Source organism: Lipotes vexillifer, unplaced genomic scaffold (genome assembly GCF_000442215.2).
Source record: "Lipotes vexillifer unplaced genomic scaffold, Lipotes_vexillifer_v1.1 scaffold508, whole genome shotgun sequence".
NCBI lineage: Eukaryota > Metazoa > Chordata > Mammalia > Artiodactyla > Lipotidae > Lipotes > Lipotes vexillifer.
In genome coordinates, this window is record NW_006793099.1 from 750092 (window position 1) to 770426 (window position 20335).

General features: G+C 39.1%; 1 protein-coding gene across 6 annotated transcripts in view; it reads right to left on the reverse strand.

The window, feature by feature from the left end:
* The window catches only part of SYBU (syntabulin), a 77622-nt gene that overhangs the window by 40049 nt on the left and 17238 nt on the right, over nucleotides 1–20335 (reverse strand). For 4 of the 6 annotated variants that reach the window (XM_007466243.1, XM_007466242.1, XM_007466241.1 and 1 more), the window contains one exon: nucleotides 9263–9460. In XM_007466243.1, the coding sequence (XP_007466305.1) occupies nucleotides 9263–9460 (198 nt within the window). Of the gene's footprint in view, nucleotides 1–6359; nucleotides 6420–9262; nucleotides 9461–20335 lie in introns of all 6 variants that reach the window. The other 2 variants (XM_007466240.1, XM_007466239.1) reach the window with 1 other exon arrangement.

A 20335-nucleotide genomic window follows, 5' to 3' on the forward strand; every position in this document is an offset into this window, starting at 1 on the left:
CTACACTTTGCTATTTTCACTGCCTTCTCATTAATGTACCTGCTTCCACTTTCATCTCTTGATAATCCGAGTTCCACAGAGCAGCCAAAAGGATCTTGAACATATACATTAAATCGTCTCTCTTAAAACCAGCCAGAGGTTCCCATTGCTCTAAAGACACAGACCTCACCTGCAACAACTCTCTCCCTTCCTAGGTCACTGCTCTGCCCACTGCCCCCCAAACCCTCCCCAAATGTGAAGGAATATGACTAAGTTCTCAGCTCAACTGTCATCTCCCCGGACACTCCCTGCCCCATGCCCATGACTGTCTATGGCATTACCTTGTTTTACTTGTCACTATCTGAACTTATCTTGTTTGTCTGCTTGTGTGTGTATCAGCCATCTCCCCATGTTAAAGGCAGGCTACAAAAGAACAGGCATCTTTTCCTTTTTTTCCACTCCTCTATCCCGAATGCCTGGAACAGTGGTGTCAGCACAGCATAAATACTTAATAAACACTTGTTGAGTGAATGAATGAAAGCTGGTCAATCAATGTATAGCCAGGATTCAAACTGAGGTTTAGCAGAAAACTTACACGTGGTGAAGTGAGGGTTGCCGTCCTTCAGACTCCTACACAGCGATCACCTTCCTGCAATGCCACACTCTAGTCCATGCATCCTGGAATGTAAGCCCATTGCAGCCAGCTTCCTGAAGCTTACCTCACTTAACCATGGGCTGCATTCACGTAGCTTGCTGCTGTCCCTTGGCTGCCCTCAGATACAGGTTCAGGCGGTAGGAGACCTTAATTCATTGAATTACCCAAATGAACTTACATGACTTTTGCTCAACACGTAGCTTTTGTCAATAACCCTACAGTCCACCCAAATGCCACACAACAGATTACACTGGCGAGGAAGACAGAGAGGTCAGAGTACTTATCCCTCTGCCTCCTTCCTTGTCAGGTGCTTTGTTCCTCTACCAAAGTACACGGTTCCCTCACATGTAGCCTGGGAATTCTCTCCCTCTGGGTCCTGGGTATCTCGACCTTCCTCTGGCCTCTTCAGGATGGGGGGAAGGGCTCCAAGCCATTACCATCGCCATACTTGTTGGGTTTCCTTAATCAGGCCCATTCCTGTGTATGCAGTCTCTTCAATAAAGTCTTAGGACAAAAAAAAAAAGCCCAACCTAAAGAATGTATCTGCATGATTTATAACTCTTAGTTTATAGGTTTGTGTGTAAAAGAAGTTTCCAGGTTTATTTCTCTTATGCTGGTAGTTGATAAATATCTTTAATGGTGGGTGTGTGGTCTGCTGGAGTGTCTGCTACGTATGAGAGACCCATAAGGCTTTGTTCTCAACACATTAGAGCACTTAGCATCTGGCAGGCTCTCACACCGGTAGCTAGCACACTGTGCATGCAATAAATCCTAGTAGACCTGGGATCTGGATGGCAGGGCCTCTGGGAAGAAGAAGATTATAATTCACTAATTCTTAGGGAAAAACCATTAGCAGACCATTTGGCACCGTTACATTGATTGGGTGCATCATCAAGAGCACAGATGGGAGAAAGGCATGAGAGTAAATATGTAAGTAATCCTGCCATAAAGATAAATACTCAGGTCTCCTCATCATATTTAAGCTTTTTTTCACTGGTCTGGTCTCTGCTGGGGGGAAGGGATAGACTATAAAATAATTCACCATAAAACATTCTCTGCTGTATCCTGGGGGAACGTTGTTTCTCTCAGAGCGAAAGAAAGTTTCAGAGATCGATTTCGGTATCAGTGCAAAAGCTCTTGTATAAGTTGACAAAGCCTAATGATCTTTGTTTGCGAAAGTATGAACGACATGCAGGGCAGCACATAAAACATTGTGACAAGTACGGAAAGGACTAGTTCATGATTCAGTAGAAAATCCTGAAGACCTTAACATTTCTTTGATGTTGACATTCTCAGGGTTTATTTTACTGACCTGCATCCAAACAGCCTCCTGTGTTTAACTTTCTGTATTTCATTGAAGTTACACTGAGGTTCATTGATTCTGTTACCAGCAACAGCCAGCATGATCTATATATGGACTGTATCAGCTAATCTATAGGGCTCTACAGATATTTTTTTAAAATCCCTGTCTTATATCAATACATCTTTCTCAATTGTCACACTTTCCTATTAATTAGGAATAATTAAATTATTCTTTTGAAGTCAGACCTTAGACGCAGTGCAGTAGTTAAGAGTTAGAAGCAAGACTTCCCTGTTTAAAATCCATTTACAAACTGTGTGACCTTGCATGAATTAACCTCTCTATGCCACAGTTTCTCCATCTGTAAAATACGGGATAATGATATCACTTTCTCACAGTGATATTAGGATTAAATGAGTAAAGTCCTTGGAATTTTGCCTGGGACAGTCAGGGCTCAATAAATATTAGCTAAAACAATTTTTAATCAAACTTCAGAGTCATGCAAGCCCACAATTACATTTAATATATTCTTCCAGATATCTTCAGTATCTGAAATAGACTTAAGCCTTTATTTGAGGCTGGGCTTTGCTGCTGGAAGAACTTTGATTGAAACTGTAAGCTATTAGAAAAGTACTGCCCCTTGCCAAAGAATGCAGCATGTTTCCATTTAACCAAAATCTCTTTTAGCACTAAAATTTTAATTTTTCCACTCTATGAAAACATTTCTGAAATGTTCAAGACATTTTCCTGCCCTCATACACATTATTTTCTGCCAACTCCACCATCACACTGACTCAGTCTGTTTCTGGAACATTAATTATTGCATTAAGTGCTACAAAACATTTAAAGCCTGAAACACTTAGAAGGCCACTATGCTTTTCAGTGGTCTTTTGTCTGCTTTTTCATATTTTCCTATCTCTTTCTTCATTGTCGAGCCATCAGCTGTCAATTAATGCTCTTTTCAGTGCCCTCCTATAGCAAACACTCCCCCTCATGTTTCGTGAATTGGGAGACATGACCTGCTAGAATTTTGTTTTAAATAAACATATAAGTTCTGTGGATAGTTTTAAGGGTTTTCCTGTAAACAAAGTGCAAGGAATTTCTGATATCTATTTTAAGAGCAACAAATGACCACTCTTAACATTTACTAAGGAATTACTTTGTGCTAGGTCCAATGCTGGGCATTTTACATTCTTTAATCTGTTTAATTGTCACAAAAACCCATTTTACAGATGCCGAATACCAAGTTTCCGGAAGATAACAAGTAGCTGAGGAGTGCACAGTTATAAAGAGGTGGTATGGAACTGTGAACCTAGTATACTGGGCTCCTGAGTCTGGTGGTTAGAAAGTGTCCCCCCAGCCCTGCCCTCCCCCCACTTTTTTTCTGAAGAAACAAACTGGGTAAGCTGTGAGTCTTCTCTTTGTAGCTCAAGTTATTATTATAAGAATGTATGTCCCACCCACACCCCATGCTGTAAATTGTCTCTTTTATTTCACAGAACTAACTTTGAAGTGAAAGGGACAATGCTTGTGATAAGCACGGGAACAGCTGCAGGCTATCGGCTGTGCGTGAAAGAGCCTCAATCTACTAAGGGAACCAGTGTTGATTAATCATTAACCCAGTTGGTGCCTTCAGAGTTTTCCAGCAAATGCCTCTGAATGTGGGAAAGCGTCTTCTTAAAGTAACCCATCCTCTGTTGTTGTTGTGAGGTTATTACAGTTCATCTGGCCAGGTCTCTGATTTCAAAAGCCTGGGTGGTGTCTGATGACAAGGGAATACTAACTTAGTCTGAATGCTGATGGCAGAGGTGACATCTTTCAAATGCAGATTTCAACATTTCGGTTTCTAAATGTGGGTTTCTTTTCAATTATAGTGACCCTAACCATTTGCTCTTGACCTATCTTCTTAACCGGGAGGTGTTTTTTTCTCCCTTTCACATTTTCTAAATATTTGTTTAAATTGTGTAATTCTTTCCCCAGCTCTCCCACAAGTCTTGTGTAGGAAGGATTTAGTACTTGCATTTGTAGAACAATAACACTGGGTCTTTTTCTCCTTTGGGTTAAGATGCTCCCCAAGTAGAAAATCAAGCATTAAAGGAGGCCCAGGAATGTCATTTAATGTCCTAGCACAGAAATCCAATTAGGCCTTTCCTTTCTAGGTGAGAAAAATCTCATCAGGAAAACTGTGAACTACATATAGGAAAAGCACCTGGGAGAAGGAATGGTAGCACCACAGATCCCTCAAAAAGTATTGGGATTTTATATACACACTACTATATATATAAAATAGATAATAAGGACCTACTGTATAACACAGGGAACTCTACTCAATAATCTGTAATGACCTATATGGGAAAAGAATCTAAAAAAGAGTGCATGTATGTGTATGTATAACTGATTCACTTTGCTGTACAGCGGAAACTAACACAACATTGTAAATCAACTATACTCCAATAAAAATTAATTATTAAAAAAAAAAGTTCCCAATCAGAATGCCTCCATTCCCTTCCTTTTAATCTGTACTGCAGCCCAGATTTATTGTAGTTTTCTGCCTTAAATGATAAGGTCCCTAAGAGCAGGGATGATGTTGAGGTCATCTTTGCTTTATCTTTCCCATGTTCCCCCCACACTACACATTGATTCCTTGTACACTCTATTCTCAGAGAAGTATTTACTGAACACCTACCTGATGACAGACATTGTATTACACTCTGGAGATTCAGTCTTAAATGTGTGCTGAGTTGACATGAAAAAGGCAAAGCCATTATTCAACTGAACTGCAGGGATGTTTTCTTCCGCTCTTTGCTGGTAATTTTTAATTAAATCTGCATAGCCATTAAGTGATAGAAGCCAAAATGACAGAAGGCTCACTGCCTCCAAGAAGTTCCAACACGAGTCCTGCTTGGAGGAAAGCAGGGCTTTCATGCTGGGCGTGTGCCACAGTACCCTGCTGGAGAGGTGCTGGCGTGCTCACCTTTCAGAGCCCTTCCTGGCATCCTGTGACACAGATCTCTTCTCCTTCTGCATTAGATACTCAGTAAATATTATTAGCTCTTTATCTGAATGACCAAAGGGGCATTTCTATAACTCCTTTCTGAGATGAAAAGCAGTTTCCAGAATCTAGAACAACGGACCTAAAATAAAACGGGCCCAGGTTAATGTTAAAGGGCCCTTGAGCATCTGTATAAGAGGCACTAATTGCTTGCTATTTTAATAAACTGGTATTGGTCCTAATGAGTCGATTTATTTAAAAAAAGTAGAGTGCACATCAAGAGCGGAAGATGAGTTTAGGCTGAGGGGAGATGGTCACCTGGGGACAGAGGAGGTGGAACATTTTAACCAGAGAGCAGTACCTTCTTGTGGTTTAACAGATTATGTCTCTGCATTTTATAAATTTTGGAGTCACCCAGGGGCCTCGGTTCCAGGATTTCCTCTCTTCCTATTTATGAGCATGACAGATTTATTCTGCTGAAAGTTCAGAGAACTATAGGTCACGGTGCAGATTGTTCTAAATACAAAGAGCTTACTGTCCAGAATTGGGGCCCAGTCAAAAGCTCAAGCAATGGTTTTTAGTGATGACTTAGGAATTTCAGGCAACTAAGAAATAACCTTTAGGGACCCCTGTGACCTTGATAAAATGCAAATAAATCAAAAAATCACGAGGTCAGCACTGCTTAGGTGATATGTTTGCCTCTGAGCAATTAAGTCAGAAGCAGTTGACAAAGGCCCTGTTTCAGGCTCTGCCTCTGGGCAAAAGGGTCATTAAACTAGGAGTCATAAATCCTAATAAAGGAGACCCATGAAACTGCAGAAATAGTATGTGATATTTTGTGTGTGTTTTTCTGGAGTATGGGTCTGTGGCCTTCACTATTCTCAAATGATCCATTATCAAAACAGCATGAAGAACAACTCTTGTTTTCTTTCCTCCCTTCTTCCCTCCCTCCCCCCTTCTTTTTATTCTTTTTGTCTGCATGTTCTTCATGAAAGCATAAGGCTTAAACACTCTCAGCAAGACAAGTAGTTGATCTTTAGCAAGTGAGTATCTTCTGTAGGAACCAGACTTGCTGAGGGTGGATTCTGTACATACACATAGGGTTTTAAATCTTTCGTGAAGATATGATTATTCTTATTATGATTATTGAAACAAGGAAGGGCAAGGATAAACTTAACTGCCAGTTAAACTTAGGTTGTTCTTGTTGCACCACACTTTTCTCTTTTTTCACGTTTCTTGGTATTGTCACCACCGTAAAATGTTTTTGGAAGGGGGCCAGGGGGTGGAGGGGTGGTGAATAACAAAAATGAAATAATTTCAGGTTGCATTCAAGTCCTACAATACCTTCACAATAAAAATCTACTTTTTCTTCACAATCCATGAAGCGGACATTCTTTCCTGCAGCATTTCATATTCTCAATCCCATAGCCTACCTTTGCTGTTGAGGTCAACCAATGTTGATTGTGCCCTCGATACACACCGGCCCCTGTGTGCTAGGAATACAAAAAGAGGATGACAGGGCTTCTGCTCTTAAACTCACATCCTGTATGCTACAGAAGCAGACTCCATTGGTGACTGCTCCCAGGTTAAAAGAAAATTGAGAACATTTCTCAAAGGAAGATATACAAATAGCCAATAAGCACATGGAAAGATGCTCATCATCGGGCTTCCCTGGTGGCGCAGTGGTTGAGAGTCCGCCTGCCGATGCAGGGGACACGGGTTCGTGCTCCGGTCCGGGAGGATCCCACATGCCGCTGAGTCTGCGCGTCCGGAGCCTGTGCCCCGCAACGGGAGAAGCCACAACAGTGAGAGGCCCGTGCACCGCAAAACAAAAAAAAAAAGGCTCATCATCTTTAGCCACCAGGGAAATGTAAATCAAAAGCACAATGAAATACCACTTCACACTCACTAGAGTGGGTATAATCAAAAAGATAGACAATAACAACTGTTGGTAAAGATGTGGAGAAACTGAAACCCTTATACATTGCTGGTGGTTTGTAAAGTGATGCAGCCATTTGGGAATACAGTTTGGCAATTCCTCAAAGGGTTAAACATAGAGTTGTCATATGATTCAGCAATTTCATTCCTAAGTATATACCCAAGAGAATTGAAAGCATGCACAAAAACCTGTATATGGATGTTCATGGCACCATTATTCGTGATAGCCCCAAAGTGGAAACAATCTAAATTTCCATCAACTGTGAATGGATAAGCAAAATGTGGTCTGTCACCACACTAAGGCAAGATGTTAATAATAGGGGAAACTGGAAGTAGTGGTAGTGAGGGGGGATATAAGAACTCTGTTGCTGTCTGCTCAATTTTTCTGTAAACCCAAAATTGCTCAAAAAAAAGTCTATTTTAAAATGTGGTATATCCATACAATAGAATATTATTGAGCCATAAAAAGAATGAAGTACTAATACATGAACCTTGAAAACATTATGCAAAGTGAAAGAAGCTGAACACAAAAGGCCACATATTGTATGATTCCTTTATATGAGATGTCCAGAACAGGCGGATCAGACAGAGGGTAGGTTGGTGGTTGCCAAGGGCTGGAAGAAAGGAAAAGTGGACAGTGACTGCTAATGGGTATGAGGTTTCTTTTGGGGGAGATAAAAATGTCCTGAAATTGGACAGTAGTGATGTTTGTATGATCTTTTTTTATTTTTTTTTTTTTGCGGTACGCGGGCCTCTCACTGCTGTGGCCTCTCTCGTTGCGGAGCACAGGCTCCGGATGCGCAGGCTCAGCGGCCATGGCTCACGGGCCCAGCCGCTCCATGGCATGTGTGGTCTTCCTGGACCGGGGCACGAACCTGTGTCCCCTGCATCGGCAGGCAAACTCTCAACCACTGCGCCACCAGGGAAGCCCTGTATGATCTTTTGAATATGCTAAATACCACTGAAATGTACACTTTAATAGGGTGAATTTTATGGTATATGAATTATTTCTTAACTTAAAAAAAGGAGAACTGAGCTGGGGGAGGGAGGAAGGCAGCTCTGGCTCTTGAGTACACAAGGTAATGGTTTATTTCTTGGCTATAATTACAGGACACTCTTCAATTCATTGTCTCTGTCTTAAATATTGGGGGTACCCAACACCTTTTTTACAATGTCCATCTTTCTCTTTTATATGCTGTCTTCTCCATTGTGTATCATTTTCTTTTTTATATTTTTCTGAAGCAAAGGACTGTTAACAAATTCATCATAACTAACATTTACCAGGAACTATTAGGAAACAGGGGATTTCTTCTTCACACAGTGTAAGTTTTGCTCTCAGACTAAACAACATTCTCTTTGGTTGACCAAAAGCAAGACGAAGAGTAATCCATTAAGATATGCTATGCATGTCAATTATTCAGGAAGAACAAAAGCAGAGAGAGATGGAAGAGGACACAGGACCTTCCAATGGAAGCGTACACAGGACCAACCTTTGGCTCCATTGAAATAAAGCCATCTATAGCTCCTTGCACAATAATGATATCACCAAACAAAAATTAGAAGACAAATGTAAGGAATGGGGCTCATGCAAGCCATTAATCTGTCTTTTCAGGCTCATTAATATGTATAGTACAACTGGTGATACTGAAGAAAATAATGCAATATAGGGGTTGTCTCTCAATGCCAATACTCAGGTCCTTTTATTTTAAAGTTATAACTTTAATTTCACTAAAACTATATTTGTTCATATACTGTATATATTTCTGAGATGGAAAATATTTATTTATATATTGCAAGTTCTGAGAACTGACCTTTTCTGATGTTCATGGCATCTCATTCACTGTAATAAAAATCTCCATTTCACCTCATAGCTTTTACTATTTTGTAATTATTGAACATTCTATGTATATATATATATAGAATATATAGCATCATATTCATATTTAAATCTTTAAAAGCAAATAAAATAACTAGGTCAGCAAGTATGCCCAGCCCTACAGATGTGCATCAAGATAACCTGCTCTTTTCACAATTTGTGCACACTTTAAATGGTACCAAGTAATCTCTTAGTATAATTTATGCTAGACTTAATTATATAGTTTCAGTGTCTTTTAGACCATTCAGTTAACATTTCTTCAAATTTCCTCCCTTTTTTACATGTCTTTATAACAGACACATATGTCACTATGCATTCTCAATTATTAACAACTAGTACAGAAAATATTTCACTCTATGCTCTACCTCCTTTACTAAAAAAAAAAAAAAAGATGTCTCTGGGTGCTAGGTACAGCATTAGTGTTTCCTACCTTGATATCCAGGTGTTTCATTTCAAATTTCATTTGAAATCCCTCTAGTCATATTACTCCAATAAGAACATGAAAAGTTTACGTACACTCACCTGGCTTTACAAGGCCTGACTTTGGCTCCTTCTTATGTCGAGCTGACTGGATGCTTCCCTCACCAACCATTCCAACTGTGCATTTCTTTCTGATAAAGTCTTCATCACTTCCAGGGCAAAAGCCAACAGGGCTGCTGCCAGCATCCGAGGGCGTTTTCACAGGAGATACTGACTGACTACTAGGACAGCCTGTGTCATCTGGAAGACAAGAATCAATGAGTGTTTAATGAGGAGGGAGGAAATCAATGATGGCAAAGGGAGGGCAGGCAGTGAGCCATGCCCACACGCGCTCACACACGTACTCTGCTCAAGAGGCCCGGGGTTGACTCCTGTGGGTGACTTGCCTTTTCTTTTCCATATTCTGGCCAATCGTGTTAACAAAGGAAATATCAGCTACTATAAAACATATTTTAAGGCAAAACCTTACAAGATTTTGCATCACAAATATTTCTGTAACGTTCTTGTTGTCAAAACCTAAATTCGTTTGTTTTGACACTTGAGGTAGAGTATACTTTTGGGTCATAATCGTCCATAAATTTTTGATGGGGTAGGTAAATAAAATGTTTGCCAGAGCAATTCAGGATTATTCATATGAAGTCTTCGGGGTTGTCGGTGTTAGGAAAAAGTTACTTGAATATTATTGACCACACCCAGTTTTTGATTACTGGACCCATCAAGTGGTTGTTATAACAGAGTTTGATAGAGGCGAGAGCTGGCTTTAGGAATTCAAGGAAGTAGAAGGCAGTGATCCTGCTTTATTATCAAATGCACTCAACCAAAAATACATCAGTCAGATATACTGCTGCTTGGGGTAAATGGGTAAAATAAAAATGATATTCAAATTAAAAATATTCCCTGAACTTTCAAGTTATATATTACTACCATGGTCATTACTATAAGTTAATATGCATGATAGGAAGTGACCTGTGTAGATGCTTATTAAGCAAACAGGAAAGTCGCATTCCTGACTCCTATAAATGTTTTCCGTATCTATTAAATATTTATAATGGTTGGTTAATTCATTTATACTGTGGTGAGAACTGTATGGGAATTTCAAGCCAAACAACATTACTTAACAGTATGTCTACTCAAACTAATCAACTAGTGGTAAATCTTCACTGCTAACTAATTCTTTATTACATGGAAATATTTTGATGTCAGTTATTTTAGTAACTAAGTGGGCAAAAAATGAATAAGGACATTTAGTACTAATAACTTTTAGGACTATTACACTTTTATAAATATTAAAGGAACTAAAATAATTTGCCATCTATCAAAGGCTATCTTAAAACTTCATAACTTGAATGAAGACAGAAACAGAAATAGCTCTGAATAAAATATACTGGTTGCCCGAATTAAGATGACTAGAATCCATCTCAAAAGTAATTACCTTTGCTTCATTTTTGGCCTTTATTTCAATTTTTATTATGAAATATCTAAGTTCCTAGAACAAAGTGAACTTGGCACCAGTAAAATGATGTATTTCTCTTGTATCTTTTTTGACTTTTGGACATATTAGTCTATATAGGACCTCAATGGTCTGTTTCTGGAAGTAAATGGATTTAGTGCACGGTTCATACCTTCTGTCTTTGTTGCTCTTTTAAATGTGCTATGTTCTTCCCGAATTGAAGAAACTTTGTCCCTGAATCACTGTGATGAGACTCCTCTTGGCCACTACTGCTCAGCTATTTCGCTATTGTCCCTGGCTTTCTCCTACATTTGCATGTCCCATGCTTCAATCCAAAGAAATCTGAGTGCAAAGTTGCTAAAGTGCAAAGTTGCTAATTATTTAGACAGATTCCAGCACGGTTCAACAGGTCTGCACATGGCCTTGGGAGAGCCTGGTTCCTGATTCCTATCCCAAAGCAGAGAAGCTCAAATGATTGAGGTCTAATCATCCAAAATTACCTATTGTCTTTAAAAGTATTTCCCTATGAGTCAGTTCCACAAATTACTTCTTTTAAAAGAGAGATGGCCCAAATTAACAAAAATCCATGCTTCAGATTCTCTACCCTAAAAGGTAATTTTTCTTGAGAACTCTCAGACTCAAAGGGACAAAATTAAACAATTTCCAGTATTGAGAAACACCGTCGAAATTGTAATTTAACTACACAGAAAATGAATGTGTTTTGTTTGGTTCTACTATCATTTTGCCAGAGTTAAATAAGAAGGAATGTGGATATGCCATGTTTTCAGTACTAGTCATTTCGAGGATTAAGTACTAGGGTCTGATTAAAAATTGTGGACTGAAGTGATTCAGAATGGTGGCAGTTTAGGGAAGGCAGTAGCAATTTTTCACCTGGCATGTATGCCTCACCTGTCATCAATATTTACAGCCAATAACTCCAGGGGCAAGGATTGAGAAGATGAATACCTAAATAAATCCTTAACTTCAGGTACCTCGTACAGCATTTGAATCATTACCTAGTAAACAAGTGTTCATTTATCACCTCTTAACTGTCTGGTACTGCACTTCACATTGCGGGGGAAACGAGAGGGATATGAGACATCGTCTTTCATTAAACAAATATGTATCAAGTCCTGGCACTGAACCAGCCACAGGCACTGTACCCAGCCCCCATACTGATGGAGCTTATAAGTAAGTAAAAGGGGTTGGTAAATCTCACTTCCAGCGCATAGCTCCTGTAAGCTGCTAAGTCTGTTAAGGCAAATCCATACCCAAGAAAAACTGAGTTGTCAGAGAAGCTTGCGGCATTTGCCTGTTTTGTCTAATGGGACCAACACTAACAAAGGAATCTGGTTTTGGAAAGGGCAGGGCCATTAATTTTCCTACTACAGAGACCACGCTTTGAGTTATGCAAAGTAAGCCCCGAGCAAAAGCGACAGAGCTTCAGTACCAGAGAGTCATCTGGTCACCTGTGGCACCTGAGGTATTTTCCTCTGTGCAGCACTGAAGAAGTGGTTATTTTTTCAACAAGTCTTGTTTAGGGCCCCTTCCCTCCTCCCCCTCCCCTTCCCTCCTCTTCCTTTTCCTCCTTTTTTAACTTCATGATCAGAGCTGGAAGCAGACCACCAGTCCAGATGAAGATAATATTCCTTTCCAAAATGCACTGCAAAATATTCTTAGTTCATATTTACTCCAAGATTCTAAGAATAGGGAGCCAAGTTGATGTCCTTTGCTTGTTCATGTCTAATCTTACTATGTGCCAAACTACATGTGGATCCAGCACATATTAAAGAGATTTATTTATTAAACCTGCTTCAGTGAAGCACTTTGCGTGTGCCTTCTGTTCCTTGCCGCTACCTTGACTGTTGAATTTGTCTTGTAGAATTATAGCTTTTATTAGTTATGTTAGTATAAGGAAATTATCAATGAGAAAAACTTCTAATATGACACCATGAAGAAACTGTTTCTGGGCAGGAAACGGCAGAAATCCTGAATGATTTACCCAGAAAAGTGTGGGTTGTTTCAGATTTCCAGAATGGAGAAAAGTAAGAACATTTCAGCCTGGTTTTAGCATAAGGGAAGCTTTCCTCCAAGGCTTTAGGAAGAGAGTGTAGGAGACTCTCAGTTCTACTGGAGAGAAATGAGTTTTTCTTTTAAAACACACTTAAACACGCACCCACACCAGCTCTTACATAGTTGAGTTTTTACATTTCTTTCTCTACTATTCATGGTAAGTATAACTTCATTAAAAAAAAAATACACGCAATAGGACCACTTTCCACGTTTTACACAGTGTGATCCATTTGGGATGGATTCATACGAGATGATTTCCTTCCAGGGTCAACAATTTAAAATCCCATTTACCTGGGTCCGGGATGGACCCTGGTGGATCTCAGGTAAAAGTAACCCACATCAAGGCCACGTCTAAATGATCACCATCTGCACTGAAGGAGACTAATTTACATGCCCTGTTTTATTTATACTGAGGAATAAGTTCTTCTGCTGATTTGTTCTTGTTTATTTGCTTTGAATACATCAACCCACAGGATTAAGGATAACTGAAGAATATTTACAGATCCAGGAACCTCCAGAAGTTGTGGTCCACCTCAAGTGCTATAAGAAATATACTACTGACTAGTTTCCAAATTGGTTTTAAGGGAAAAAATTTTAAGGTCTATAAAGACAGATGAGAGAAGCAGACATCTAATATAATTTTGTAGTCTGAAGGTTGTTAAAAAGTGATTTTTAATCTACTTTCCCTTTACATTACAAGCTTTTTGAGAATATAGGATATAGTTAATAATTGTAAAATGACTCTACTTATAATTCTGAAAAAAGTGTGTATAAGTATCTTTTAAGATAATTTGTATCTTATTTTAAGTGGACTAAAGAAACTCGCTAAATTAAAGAAAATCTTCTGTTGGCTTGTTAAAATTTTAACAGATTTTTAAATTATAAAAGTAATAATCTTTAATGCAGAAGATGTAGAGTACAGAAAAGTACAAAGAAGTAAAAAAAAAAAAAAAAAAAGGAGGGGGGGATAATATTTTCCTATAATTGTACTGCCCGGAAAAAATATTTAACTATTTGGCATACTTCTTACTGATTTTTTATACATAGGATTTACTTGCTTACTTGCTCTTTGTTTTGTTAAAATTTCAACATACATTATAGTTTCATCACTCTGTTATCGAAAATTTCTCCCTGGAATTTGTCAGGCTAGAAAGAAAGAAGCTATTAAGACTAACAGTAGGGGCTTCCCTGGTGGCGCAGTGGTTGAGAGTCCGCCTGCCAATGCAGGGGACACGGGTTCGAGCCCTGGTCTGGGAAGATCCCACATGCCACAGAGCAACTACGTCCGTGAGCCACAACTACTGAGCCTACGCGTCTGGAGCCTGTGCTCCGCAACAAGAGAGTCCACGATAGTGACCGCGCACCGCAACAAAAAGTAGCCCCGGCTCTTTACAACAGCGCAAGTCCGCGCGCAGCAACGGAGACCCCAAGCAGCCAAAAATAAATAAATAAATAATTTGTTTAAAAAAAAAAAAAAAAAAGACTAACAGTAGCCAACACAAAGGGGCCCCACTGGCCAAAGATGGAATAATTTGAACATCAAAAAGAATAATAAATGCAAATGACTGATAATCATTGGATATACTTTAAAGATCTATGAGCTCATAGTAATACAAAATAAAACTAAAAAAAGAAAGGCCCTTTCAACTCCCCCAAAATCCCAACCCACTGGGAATCTTTGGAAGTGACCCAGGGGGCAATTCTTTATATTGAAATTTGGCAATTAAAAGGAAAGAAAGAATTAATATATATCCTGATTGTAGAAAATGTTACTGGACAAACTGTATTTCAGGATAACTTAAATCGCTCATTGATATTGGAAAGTTCTCCCTTATAGAAGCATTCTGGTTAATGAAAGTAGATGGAATAGCAGAAAATTACTAGTTGACCCTTGAACAACATGCGGGTTAGGGGTGCTAGCCTCCGTGCAGTCGAAAACCCACGTGTAACTTAGCAGTGGCCCACCACATATGTGGTTCTATACCCAAGGATTCAACAAACAGTGGATCATGTAGGACTGTAGTATATCTCCATTTTTAAAATTCTGAGTATAAATGGGCCCACACACTTCAAACGCATGTTGTTCAAGGGTCAACTGTATTTTGCAATTATTTATAATGAAATACTTGATTTAGGCAACAAACATAATGGATGAAACCATCAGACAAAAGGCTGGTGGAGAGTCTGCAGTAGAGGGATCAAGCCTTACCCATTTGTACCAACTGAATATTCTTAGCATAGCTGACAGTGGGGTAACAGACATTATATACCTTCTGATGGGATGAGAGATGAAGCACACAGCATTCTCCACATTCTTGCCACAAAAAAACTGTCCCTGAATCTAATCAAGCTTTAAAACTAATGTCCACCTTATAAAGTAGATGGAGAACGGTAATGGGTTAAATCAGGGGTTGGCAAACTGCAGCCTGCAGGCCAAATCCTGTCAGCTGCCTGCTTTTGTAAATCAAATGTTATTGGAACACAGCCCAATACTTTACACAGTGTCAACTGTGGCTTTCAAGCACAAAGGTGAATAATTACAACAGAGATCATTTGGCCAGCAAAGCTGAAAATATTTCCTAGCTGGTCCTTTTCAGAAAAAGTTTGCTGGCCTCTGGGTTAAATGATACCATGAGGAAGAAAACAGGCACTTTTGAGACAACTAGGGCTAGTAGTTTCAGTGTTCTCTAGTGTACCAAGGAATTATGTTAAATTCCTTGTTAAATTATGTTAGTAATGAAAATGGCACTGTGATTATGTAAGAAAATGTCCATTTTTTTTAAGAAAGCATGCTGAGGTATGTAGGTAGACATGAAATAACATGATGTCTGGATATATGCTTTAAAATGCTTCAGCAAAGTAAAAGAGAGACGAGAAAAAGGGATAGATGTAGCAAATATGACAGCATCTTGCTATTAATCTGGATAAAGTGCACAAGCAGCTTATTGGTGTTCATTGTGGTATTATCTCTTCTTTGGGTATGTTTTTAAAGTGTCAAAATGTTTTATTTAATTTCGCAAAAAACATTATTTTAAATAAGTAACTATTTAAAACAGGAACACAGTGTTTCTAAAAATCAATTCCTTCTTGTAGGGTATCTTAGGATGTTTCCAATTTTCTCACTATCATTGAAATTGCTTTAACACCACATTTTACAGATAAATCTCTTGTCAAAATTTTTATTATCTCATAGAACATATCTCTAAAAATGGATTACTAAGACTTCCGAGAAATTTGAGGCAATTTATATTCCTATTATATTGTATGAGAGTATCCCACTTATTAAATTCCTGCCAATAATGAATACTAGTTTGTTTGAATTTTTGCCAAGTTAATGATGCAAAGTGTATTTCTGATGTCTTAGCTTGCATGTATTTAATTATCAGTGAGGCTTAATGTCCTTCATATGTTTGCTGGCCTTTTATTTTTACACTTATCCTGTGTATCGTTCATGTCCTCTGACAACTTTTCTATTAAGGTGTTAAGGAATTCTTATTGATCTGTAAGAAATCCTTATACATGAAATACATAGCCCTTTGGCACATTTCACCAAGTTTGTTTGCTTTTAGTTTATAATGTTTTTGACAACCAACCTTTTCTAATTTCTAGGTGTCAAATCTCTCCATATTTTCCTTTGTGATTTCTTCCAATGCTTTAATGCTTACAATGTCCTTATTAACTCCAAGATCAATTAACTATTACCTACACTTTCTTCTAGATTTTTATAATTTCAGTTTTTATTATATCAAATCCATCTGGAATTCATTTTAAAATGCAGTGTAAGGTTAGATGTTAACTGTACTATTATTTTCTTAATTTTTAGGAAATTTATCCTTTCCATATTACTTTGAAATGCTTTTCTCATAAAATTTTGAAAGCAATGAATATTGTTTGCAAAGTGAATATATATATATACACACACACATATACATTTGTATATATATATATTTTTTAATCCACATTTTAAAATATTAGGATTGCCCAAAGTGTGTGTGTGTGTGTCATATAATTTCCTGATATTTAACTAAAGTGTCTAACAACCAGTGCCATCCAACACATTTGGTGGCAATTATGATGACCAAGTTCCTACTTCAACTTCCTTGTAACCTAAAGATTACATATAAAATATTTCTTCAAAGTCCAAGAAACATCTCTAGAACTTCTGGTTCACTTCTGAATTTAGATCTCAGAGCTCATTTGTTTTCCAAAATGCTGAACTAAACAATTCCAAAAGACATACTTAAAAATAACATCAGGCGGAAGAAAACGTGGTTTTGTGCCATGATGTCTTGAAACATTCAGTTATGGTTTGATGCTGTTCAATGTCCAGTTGCATAATTTGGAGGAAGAATCATTTCTATTTTAAGGAAACATTACTTTAAACTATATAGAAATCTAGTTGATTCTCATGAATGACAAAAGTGTTTACAGCCTATTTATTCATCCATTCAACAAATATTTACTGAGTATCTACTACGTGCCAGACACTGTTATAGGTGTTACTAGTCTTACTGATCCAGACACTGACATTTTTTAAGATAGTCCAATGGAGACAGATAAAATGTCTATAGCTTAAACTCATGGTTAATCTGAACCCTGTGAAATTCTTACTACAAACCATTCAATGCTCTGAAAGGGTGTAGGTAGGTAAGAAAAGTAACATTTATTAAATAGCTATCATGTGGCAAGGGTACTAATTTTTATAATATAATTTTAATAATATCTCATTTTTATAGGTAGAAAAACTGAGGCTCAGAGAGGTTAACAAATCCAGCCACACAGCTACTAAGGTATGGACCCAAAGATTCAAACTCAGGTTTGTCTGACTGTTAAGTCCTTGTTCTTCTCAGCACCACAAGCTAACTGTTTTCTAAATTTTCCTACCTATGTTTGTTCCAAGAGGAAACAGCAGAAATTCTGGGAATGCTCAAATTAAAAACAGACAAAGGAAGCTGTTAGAAAGAAGCCATCCCATCATAAACAGACCACAAAATTTGAGACAAGAAACTCTAGTTGTTTCCAGTTTTTGCTTCAACACAGTAACCATTTAATGCATGTCATTCAGATAATTTTGCATTCTAGGCGTTCAGTAGCAAAATCTGAACTTTTATTCCTTCACCTAATTTTAGCATCTTTTCGGAGTGAGAATTCACAAGTTTACAAGTCTCCACACTAATTTTGATTCAGTATTATACAATGTGACACTACACAACTGCCAATGTTCAAGTGTAAGAATCTCATCCATCCATCCATCCATCCATCCATCCAATCTTCTCACAAATGATTACTGATCTCCTATTATGTGCCAGATAGTCTTCAAGATATTAGAAATGTAATGACGACCAAGACTCCAAGATCCTCGTCCTCAAGGAGTTCACATTCTAGTGGTGGAGACAGTTAATGAAGAAGTAACAAAACACATAGAGAAGAAATTTTGATGTGATGTACTGCTAGTGAAACAAACTGGGTGATATTATAGAGACTAGCTGGGTGGGAGGTCGGAAGGTACTTCCTTAGACAGGTTGTCATGGAAGGTCCTGAAGAGGTAATTTGAATTGAGACCAAAAAAATGAGAAGGAACCAATCCTGGAAAAGGCAGGGAAGAGAAAAGTCTAGAAAGAGGGAACAAGGAGTTTGATGCATTGAGGAAACTGAGAAGAGGCCTGGAAAACTGAGGGCAGAGAAGAACTGATGAGGCTGAAGGCATGTGCAGGATTATAGGCAGGAAACCTACATTAATCTCCAGTGCAATGGAAGCCATCGTGTGCATTAAGCAGGAGATGACCATGATTGGTCTGTGGAGAACAGACTGAATTAGTGATGTTATGTCTTGCTAATATTTATTGAGTGCCTACTAGGTACCAGGTATGTTTAGAATACTAAACACTTAACGCATTTAATTAACTTAATCTCTTTGAGACAGACACTAATAAGATAGGCATACAAAACCAGCACTAGAGCTTAAACCACCTCCCTGAGGCCACAGTAAGCCGCGGATATGAATCCAAAGAGGCTATAACTCCAGAGGCTCCTTCTTAGCCCCTATGCTGTGTGGCCCCTTTAGGAATGAAGGCTTAGAAGCAATAAACCCACGTGGAGACCACTGTCATAGTAGAAATGAGAGATGACAGTGGTTTGGGGTGGTAGTAGTAAAAATTGAGAAAACGAGATGGATTTGGGATACATTTTGGAAACATAATTGGAAGCATTAAGATATGACAATGAGGGTTTCCCTGGTGGCGCCGTGGTTGAGAGTCCGCCTGCCGATGCAGGGGACGCGGGTTTGTGCCCCGGTCTGGGAAGATCCCACGTGCCGCGGAGCGGCTGGGCCCGTGAGCCATGGCCGCTGAGCCTGCGCGTCCGGAGAGGCCACAACAGTGAGAGGCCCGCGTACCGCAAAAACAAAAAAAACAAAAACAAACAAAAAAAAAGATATGACAATGAAAAGTAGGAAGGGGTCAAGAATACCTTCTAGGTTCTTTGCTTAAGCAATGGAGAACATGGTGGTCACTTCTGAGTTTGGAGAAAAATGGGTTTATGAGTTTGTGGGGGGTGAAATTAAGAATTCTGGTTTTGATACGTTAAATCTGAGACACAAATTAACCAGGACACTGGAGATATCAAGTAGGCAGTTGGATATGTGAGCCTAAAGCTCAGAGGAGAGGTCGGGTCGCGGAGCATCACCATCCTACAAGTGAGGAATTTAAAGGTTTGAGCCCTTGGGGAGGGCAGGAAGAGAGGGCTGAAGACTGAGGCACCTGACACTGTGAGGGGGGAAGGGATGCGGTGGAGCTAACAAAGACTCTCAGAGGGCGGGACCTCAGGATCCAAGGAGGAAAATCTTTCCTAAGAAAGAAGCTTGTTCAACCGTGTTGAGGGCTGCTGGGAAATCAAGGAAAATGAGGACAGACAAGAGAATGTCAGATTCGCCAACGTGGTCACCCACGCGCTTGACGAGGGCAAATTACGGAGATAGGATTTTGGAGGAGTTTTGCTTGTGAAGAAGGAGCAGGGAAATGAGATGGCAGGTGCACGGTGATGAGGGGTCAAAGGGAACTTAATTTCTCTGAAGGATGTGTAAACGCGAGCGTATGTGTGTGCCAATGCAGGTGAGCTTGTTAAAGTGACTGGAACGAAGCACCTCCACGAAGACATGCAACCCACATCTATAAAAACCAAGTGGAGAACTGAGAAATTATTTAATGAACGTTCCCCTGGTTTCTTGGAGACAAAATAATCATTTCCCATATAAACATTCCCGGGATTTCTGAGCTATTTTGGAGCCTTGAGTACTCCCATAAAAGTCATTCTGGTGCAGCACTCGGCAGCAAAGGAGCACGTGAAGTTAAGTGAGGTGAGGCAGGTCCATTTCTTCACAGGACTCGTGCTTTCTCTCAAACAAGGGCCTCTACTTGGTCTTCTACCAAGCGCCAAGTTGTCTGATTTGTACGAGGACCCACAGGAGGAATTTGCAGGGGAAAATATCTTGGTCCAAATAATCATGTAGTATAATGACATGTTATCTAGGAGTTTTGGTGAGGGAGCAGCCGATGCGGAAATTGGGAGCCAGGGTGGCTCAGTCACCGCCAGGA